General features: G+C 37.7%; 1 protein-coding gene across 1 annotated transcript; it reads left to right on the top strand.

Annotated features, from left to right (window-relative positions):
• The first annotated feature begins 3,216 nt into the window (after window positions 1–3,216).
• Window positions 3,217–6,161, top strand: LOC132520660 (R3H domain-containing protein 1-like). Its single transcript, XM_060149397.1, is given in 5 exon segments — window positions 3,217–3,291; window positions 3,366–3,696; window positions 3,698–4,751; window positions 4,754–5,626; window positions 5,629–6,161. Coding segments are annotated over 4 exon segments (2,751 nt in total). The 5' UTR covers window positions 3,217–3,291; window positions 3,366–3,405.
• Window positions 6,162–9,588: the final 3,427 nt, after the last annotated feature.

Here is a 9,588-nt window from a genome sequence, read left to right as displayed (position 1 = left end):
ACTTGACGTTTATGTAAAACTTTACAATTACCAAAAGGTAACATGGGCTCATATATAAAGTTTATCTTTATATATAATCTGTATAATACAAATAATGAATATATTGAAGCATGATTCATGACATAATCAAAGCACACATGTACTTTTCTTTCCTACCATCCTTTTGAAATATATTCAGTATGGAGTGTTTTTTTGCTTTCATTAAATAAAAATTTCTCAGGCGCATGACTTATTCTGGTAAACTTACATATAAGTTTACAAAACTATTTAGATTACAAATATAGCATCATTTTTCTATTCAACCTTTCCAACATATTCAATTGTAAAACTTCTCCTTACACACAGAAATGACATTTAAGCTCAGAATTGTGTACCAGCTGAGGGCAGAAACTGGCATCTTGTCCCCTCCATAAATAAAAGACTTTGGCAGATCAAAATCAGTCATTAGCACTCCTCTCTCTTCTCAAGTCAGCTCTTTTACTTTTCTCCCTTTTTAGCTATAGTTTAGGTCTCTGCTAGCATCAATATGGGAGGAGGTGAAAATGTTGGAGGCTGTCTGATGAGCATCCCTCCTACAAGCACACATATAGCAGGGTAGCCAACCTCTCCTGAAAAGAAGATTTGGGAGATACATCCCCATGTCTACCACATTCCACCTATGTCATTACTCAGCTCTGTATCTCTAAATATGTTTGCTTGAGGAACAACTCCTACAGAATTCCAGTTGTCCTCTTTTCCTAAGAGAAAACATAGAAAAGGAAAAATGACAGCCCAGTCTGATTCAGTTATTCTTAAGGGCCACAATATATAAATACTGTCTTCCCAAAAATAAGATGTATTAAATCAAAACAAGAATCACATATTCTCCATCTAGGAGCAAGTTGAATTTATTAAAATAGTTATTAGGACTTTGTTTTTAGTGATAGGTTATGATTAGATATATTGTTGGTACTGGTATTCGTTGATAGATGATATCAATATTTGTTGAAAGATCCATCAAATACATTTTCGCCCTTTCAAATGCAGTATATACAAACTTGAAGCTAGTATTGAGTTGTACATGTAAATACTGATGAATCTTGTCAGAGCATCTGTATAAAGTAATAAATGTGGAACACGTATAAAAAATAAATACAGTCTCGCTGTGGCATACTTAATAATTGCATATTTCTGATTGTTCACTTTTGTCCTGGTATTACATGGCCATGAATTTCACATTAAATAAAATGGCTCAGCAACTGCTATGATACTTTAAAACAAACATGTTAGTACTCCCTGTAAAGAGAAACACAATTTATTGCAGATGCCAAATCTTTATTACTTTTCTGGCTAACGGCAGAAGGACTTGAAGAATGAATCTAAATGTGTTCACACTGGAAACAGAGATTATATAAAACAAGTGTGGCAGCCCCTTGTTTAAAGCACCTCAAAGTTACCAAAAGATTTTGGAAGTGATAGGTCACAAGGTTTTACCTAGATAGGAAGAAAAGGAATGACGAAAATAAGTTTTGGCTCCCAAATGGTTTCCCTCACTCTCAACATTTGTTTACTGACTAGGGCAAAGAGCAAATATGTTTTTTGCCATTTTGTCAAAGGAGGGAGATCAGTTTTCCTCAATGAATACCAATTTACTCTCTCTCTCTCTATTTCTCTCTCTCCTTACCAGAGGCAGCAGGAATTATTGAGAAATCCTGTGCTAATATCTACCTGTACTTAGGCAAGAAGTTCTTAACCCTTACTGCACAATAAACTCTTTTGGAGTCCTAGTAAATTACATCAGTTCTCAACCCCCTTCTCTCCCCATCAAATCTCTGGAGGTAGGTTTCCAGCAAAGGTAATTTTTTTTGTAAGACCACCAGGTGGTTCTAAGACATAGCCAGAATTGTGTACTTCTGCTCTATCAAAGCAATCTAGAAAACACACACACGCACACACACACACACACACACACAATTTTAAATTCCTAATTATAAAGATCCATCAGTCCAATATCAAATGTAAACTTTCACTTTATATAAGAAAATGTTCAAAGTCATATTCTTGATTAGTGGTTTTAATAGTGTTTGAGTATAACTTAGCTTCTATGTGATATGATCTTATAAAATGAAAAAAAAGAATAACCTCTTTCATATTGAAGATATTCTAGAAGGCTGAATAAAACTTTTCCACCCCATTGATCTGTACAAATGTAAATTATATTATGTCGGTGTCTAAGTCAGTTTAGGCTGCTCTAACAGAATACCACAGATAGGCGGCTTAAACAGCAAGAATTTATTTCTCACAGTTCTACAGACTGGGAAGTCCGAGATCAAGTGGACAGTAGATCCAGTATTATACTGAGGGCACTCTTCTTTGTTTGCAATCAGCTGAGCTAGGTGTGTCCTCACATGGCAGAGAGCAAGAAAGAAGGAAAGAAAGTGCTCTGGTCTATACTTATGAGGACACTCATCATATTCATGAGGGCTCCACCCACATGACCTAATTACTTCCCAAAGACCCCACTTCCTATAATACTATCAAATGGTGGGCTGAAATATTAACATATGATTTTGGGGGAGACCCAGCATTCAGTCCATAACAGTGAGCTAAGGGTGGTCTAAATTCTGAGAACAGAAAGGACAGTGCTTCTCTGTAAAAACAAAACAAAACAGGAGAATTATACATTCACTCTTAAAATGTAATATTAAGTAATTCTTCACTTGAAAAAAATTGAATCAAAAGAACTACTTGAAAGTATACAAAACGTGCATTTTAATTATGTTTAAACTGTTACACTTTGGCTCATTAATCACCACATTATATAAGACCAAGATAATTATTTTACATGAATAAAAGGGATTTTATATTATAGATTAGTAATACATAAAATGTTCAAACTAATGTCTAATATTGATGTATTCAATAAATAAAAATGTAAAGATTGGCAATAAGATATGTTTAAATATAATGATATTCTTATAATAAATAATCAAAGCCTGCATTCAAGATAAAATAAGCCTGGTGGTGGGAAGGGGTGGGATTTTGCCAGCCGTGGCTGCCACTGGAGCCGGTGTCCGGGCTGGTGATGGGGTTAATTCCCTTTCGTAAGACTCTTAACTTGCACCCACCCAGCCCCTCCGTCGCCCTGCTGCGTCGTGCTCCAAACGTCTCCTCCTCAGTAACGCAGGCCCCTGAAAGGTATGATATATTTTATCCTAGACAGTCCAGGAATCTACAGTGGTGACAAGGACATGGGACTCCTCCTGCCAGATTCCAAATTGGTCAAGACAATTGACATCCTGGCTGACAACTGTGAGAAAGAACCTTGGATTATTTTATTTTATTTTTGTGGGACACCACAATTCCACATCCATGGGACACATCAGGCTTCAAGTTCCCTGTAGAATTTTAAAATAACCTTTGCTAATGAGGATGTCTGATACTGTTACTGTAAAAAATGAAACTGAAACAATGAAGGATTTGGAGGCAGAAGTGAAAGATACAACCAGAGTTGTAAACCTTATCAAATCAGAAAACTATGGGAAGATTTTGGCAGAGAAGACTGAACACTGCATTGACAACAATATTGATTTGCAGGGGAAAATTCAGATACAGTTAACACAATCATTTGGAAAAGAGGAGAAGCCCTCAAAAGGGGAAGCAGAAGGAGAAAAAGCCAGTGATAAGTTGCCCAGAAAAATGTTATCAAGAGATTCTAGGTCAAGAAAACACTGATTCAACCAGCATAGGTCTACATGAATTTTTAGTAAATACATTGAAAAACAATCCCAGGGACAGTATGATGCTGTTGAAATTGGAACAAGAAATTTTAGATTCCATTGGTAATAATGAGTCTCCACGTAAAAAATTCCACCCAATGACATCTTACCATAGGATGCTATTACACAGAGTCGCTGCTTACTTTGGATTAGACCACAATGTTGATCAGAGTGGGAAGTCTGTCACAGTAAACAAAACTAGCAATACAAGAATACCTGATCAGAAATTTAATGAACATATTAAGGATGATAAAGGTGAAGACTTTCAGAAATGTTATATCCTCAAGAGAGATAACTCTACCTTTGACAAAGATGATAACCAAATGAGAATACGTTTGAAAGCTGACAGAAGAAGCAAATCTATAGAAGAAAGAGAAGAAGAGTACCAGAGAGCTAGAGACAGAATATTTTCCCAAGATCTCCTGTGTTCCCAAGAGAATTATATTATTGACAAAATAATCCAAGACGAGGATGCTAGTAGCACCCAGCAGAGGTGCCAGATATTTAGAGTTAATAAAGATTCTTCAGGGAGAGCAACAGATAGCCATCAAAGCAGCAATGAGAACGAGTTGAAGTACTCTGAATCACGTCCCTGGAGCAGCACAGATTCAGACAGCTCTCTCTGAAACTTCAAGCCTGCAGTAACCAAAGCCAGCAGCTTCGGTGGAATTTCAGTTCTGACAAGAGGTGATAGTTCTGGAAGAAGCAAAAGCATAGGCAGGCTTTCAAAAACAGGTCAGCCCTTCATAAACCCAGATGGGAATCCAGTTGTGTATAATTCTCCTATGACTCAACAACCAGTTAGAACCCAAGTGCCTGGACCTCCACAGCCACCTCTGCCTCCCCCATCACCTCAACAACAAGCAGCTCAGCACAATTTCTCACAGCAGGACAACCATGGGTCTCAGTGTAGCCACCTGAGTCTTGCCCGCCAGCCATGTGCAGATGGTTCTGATCCTCAAGCCACCATGTTCCAGTCCACTGTTGTTCTTCAGTACAGCAGTCTGGTTATATCACAACAGCAGCCCCCCCACCACCACTGCCTCCTCTTCCTCCCCTACCTCCTGGGCAGCCAGTCCCTACTGCTTGCTATTCTGCCTCTGGTCATCATGTCAGCCAGCCTGTGCTCCAGCAGCAAGGACATATTCAGCAGCCCTCTCCACAGATGCCAGCCTGTTATTGTGCTCCAGGCCACTACCACTCCAGTCAACCTCAGTATCGCCCAGTCCCTTCTGTCCATTACAATTCACATCTAAACCAACCACTACCCCAGCCTGCCCAGCAGACAGGTTATCAAGTTATGCCCAACCGGCAGCAAAACTACCAGGGGATAGTTGGAGTTCAGCAACCCCAGAGTCAGAGCCTAGTTGGTGGCCAGCCCAACAGCATTGGAAAACAGATTCAAGGAGTGGTCATTGCCTATCCTTCAGTGCCATCATTTCAGGTTTCACTGCCTCAAGGTTCTCAAGGAATTGCCCATCAGACTTATCAACAGCCTGCTATGTTTCCTAATCATTCTAATCAAGGATCTATGCCTACAGCAGGAATGCCAGTTTACTACAGCATCATTCCACCTGGCTAACAAAATAATTTAAGCTCCTCAGTAGGTTACTTGCAACATCCAGGATTAGAACAAGTACAGTTGCCTCGAACTACTTCACCATGCAATTCCCAGCAGCTCCAAGGCCACCAGTGTGCAACTGTGCCACCTCCACCACCTGGTGGCGGAATGGTGACGATGCAGCTCAGTGTACCAAACAATCCACAATCTTGTGCCCATTCACTCCCACAGTGGCAACAAAACAAATATTATGGTGATCACCAGAGAGGACAGAAGTGTATGGAATTTAGAAATAGAGACAATATTGTTCAGGAGATGCCAGATACCCGTTACTTGGCCAGCCCCTGCAGTACAACTCTCCTGCTGTTCTGCACAGACACATTCCAGCCCAACAGGGTCAGCCTGGCAACAGGCATGGAAACCGAGGAAGGAAACAAGCTAAAAAAGCTGCATCCACCGACCTTGGTGCAGGAGAAGCAGTTGTTGGGAAGGTCTTGGAAATTACTGAACTACCAGATGGAATAACTCGTGTGGAAGCTGAGAAGCTTTTTGGGGAACTCTTTAAAATTGGCGCCAAGATCTGGTGGCTTTGGGACCCCCAGTCCCAGGCCCAGCTGCATCGTCACCTCCTCTGCTGTGGCAGTGGGGACAGCACTTTCAACCCCGAAAGCTCTAAACCTAGTGACTTGGCCTCCATGTACACTGTCTTAGCCACATTCCCCTCCATCTCGGCTGCACAGAATTCTCTGAAGAAACAAATTAACTCAGTTAACGAGTTTAAGCTGAGAACGAGCAAGAAGCATTATGACTTTCACATTTTGGAAAGAGCAAGTTCTCAGTAACAGCCACTTTGGACCCATGGCCTTTGTGATTCCCCTGTCCTCACCCATCTTTAACTGGCTTGGTATTTGGAACTTCTGTTAACATGAGACTCCTAGGATGTGTGGTCGTGGCATTACAACTTCTGAAGACAGGCCAGTGATCCAGCAAAGGCGGCGGGGGCGGGGGGGGGGGAATACACATTTCACCCCAGATGACTGTAGGAAGCCACATCGGAATGATACAGAGTTAGCAGCTTTTTCTGAGGAAATGCTGTTCAACTTCCTCCTAACTTTTATAGTTATTTTGTTTCATATTTCTGAATTCTTGTATCAGCTGTATTGTACAGCAAATTATTCTTCAAAATGATTACAACCAGTTGCAACCTGTATTTCTTTTTTTGAAGCCAGCACAGTGTGATCCAACATAGAATTTTTTGGGAAAAGAATGCAGGAGTGTAATAACCAAGTCACAACGGTGTACTGTCTTTGGGGGGCTGGAGGGTGACTAAGGAGACCCCACAGATAGAAGACTACTCTTCCCCTGTATCTCTAAACACAGAAACAATTTCCAGAAAATATAGAATTCCCTCATAGGGTCTTTTCCTTACTCACTTAGGTCATATAAACATTAAGTGTAAAGTAAATTTTGTTCTTAACACCTCTTAATCAAACCACTTAGGTTCAAAGGGGAATAGGAATCATTCTAGGCAGGAAAATACTTCCATTTTTTTTTTTAAGTCTCCCTCCAATAATTAAATGCCACTTATTTTCATTCCCTTCCTTGTGGATTTTTTTATCACCTGAGGAAATGCATTTGATGAGTGCTGGAAACTTCTTAAGTGGTTTAAAATGTGTTTTCATTGTTTGCAGCAGATCACTGGACATCAAAGATTCATTGCACTTATGAACAAGGAACCTGTTTTTCAATTTACAAGGCTGTACAATGTGTGCTGATGCAAGCCTTTTTTAGTTCAAGAAAATAAATGTTTACAAATATATACCCACTTTGTCTTTTGTAAATTAAAATCATGTTTTTAAATGAGAAAAAATAAAAGATAAAATAAGCCCAATGCAATGCACTTTATTTTAACTAGGTTTAGTGATTGTCCAAAAAGTAATTCTCAAATTAGAAAAATTATGCTTCATGTATATCAGGAGTACTATCTTCCTGTTTACAACAAGGTTTTAATCACCTTGATTTTTATAATTACTCCAATAAAATATTTGTAATACCTTCTCATATTACAATTATAAATAATTATTTGTGGTAATCTAAATTTTACTTATGACATTAAGTTCAATTTAATGACTTATTTCTAAATATTTGGAGGAAAAACATTTTATTTTATCCTCTATTAGAAGAATATCAACTGTTTCTAAAAGCAACTGTCAGTTTTACTGTATTTACTATGGCAACAAGCCTAGTTAGTATGTGTGTATGATTTATTTTCAGCAGATGTATAATTATTTCTAAAACAAGCAGATATATACTCTTACAAAATTAACTTTTTAAATTTGAAGTTGTAAAGCATGGTAGTTCTAAATCATAGAACATAAAACCCTTAAAACTTCCACTTTTCATCCCCGACTTATAAATAATATTTAGCACTTCTGACAAAAAGAATCTTATAACAGAATTCACTTACTGGAATAAAGCAGTGCAATAGATAATATGCTTGCCACCTAATTTTTTCTCCTTTACCCTTGGTACCAGAATGACTTAGTCCTTATGATGGCCAGGACACCACAGTCCCTTTAATGCTCAAAGCAGTAAATCCTTCCAAATTAAGATTTCATCTTGATTGTAACCACCTGACTCTTTGATAGACCTCAGAGCTATTCATTTTGCTGTTTTGTAGTATAATCATTATACAACTACACAATGCTCCCTACCAGTCTTGTCATTAGGGTGATATAAATTTGTTCCTCTACTTCTGAACTTCCAACAAGGTGACAGTCCTCTGTTAATGGAAGCCTTGCAAATACCAAGGAGAGAATTGTGGCAGTATCAGAAAGTGTTATCCCAATCAGGGGAAGCAAAAGTGTATGTATAGCTTAGTGATAGAATAATTCTAATTTTCAAAGTGAAAAATCAAGGAAATAAAATTTTCCTTCAGGAAATTTGACTGCTTTTTATAAAATAACTTTGTTGCATGATTAGACCAAAAATCGCCTTTTTTTGCTCTGCCTTATCATACATACATGCTCATCACTGCTGATATTGTCCTAAATCTTCTAGGAAGATGGGAAAACCAATAGGATTCTAATTTTAAAACTAGCTAAACTTCAGATATATTTGTACTACCCTGAACAAAAGATTCTCCTCTGGCTTTATGTTCTTCCCCATGTGGGGTCCACAGACTCTCATTTTCGGAGATAGTGATGACTTTCCTATTAATTGAGAGACATCAAATCAGTCTCAGAATCTGTTATAAGCAGATATAGGTTATGACTGCAAGAGACTGAAGCATATAGTTAGTCTTATTATCAATGTGTTTGTGGTATCCTTTCTGTAACACCTGCTCAAGCAACCACTTCATGAGCTATAATCTGGATAACTGTTCTTTGTTCTTCTGTAAGACCAGACAAAATTAGCTCTTGAACCATGATGGAAAAAACCTTATTATGTCTTACTGACCACTGTAACTATAGTCAAACTATAAGGAATATCACTAGATTCACATATTCTCTTCTCAAAAAAGAATATATTGCATATCTATATATCTATATCTATATATCTTCTGCCTTTTATATGATGAAAAATATCATGGAAAAAACAGATTATTCAGTTATAATCCCCATATCTGGTTCTTCAAGCTCTTCACGTGAGGGTCAGCAGCTTTTCTCTTGACTTAATCTACACATGCTTAGCTCCTGGTTTAGCAGTGGATGACAAAAGTCTGGAGATAATCCTATTCCTATAATGCTGAAACATAGGATCTCCAGAGTTTTATATCCTTCTCAGTATCTGGTCTCTGACTAAAAGTCACAAAAGCAATCATGCAGTAGAAAAATTAGAAGGCATAGTACATGTTGAAACTCAAATAATTATCAGCGTGATAAGTAACAACTAAAACAAGAGTAGGGTGGATGGATCATGGAAATAAATAGTATATTCTGTAACCCCTGTAGAAAATTACTAAAAGGAAATATGAGAATTAAGAACAGAGCCCAATAGAATAGTTTCTAGACTCATCTTTTCCATATTATTTAGGCCATACAAGTTAATTTTCAATAAGATAATGTTAAAATAAATATTGTCATGTTATTTGTACATGATTTCTAATGGCTCTATTAATATTGTTTTGCTTATAATTTATAAGTGAAACAGCATGAGATATAACAATTAACTATTAACTAGACCCATCTGCATTTAAATATATTTAACTTATACTCTTACAGGTTTTTTGCCGAGTAACCTATTTTAAGAGCTATAATATTGACTTTT

Source organism: Lagenorhynchus albirostris, chromosome 5, assembly GCF_949774975.1.
Source record: "Lagenorhynchus albirostris chromosome 5, mLagAlb1.1, whole genome shotgun sequence".
In the NCBI taxonomy this organism is placed as follows: Eukaryota; Metazoa; Chordata; class Mammalia; order Artiodactyla; family Delphinidae; genus Lagenorhynchus; species Lagenorhynchus albirostris.
This window is presented reverse-complemented; position numbering and strand designations above follow the sequence as displayed.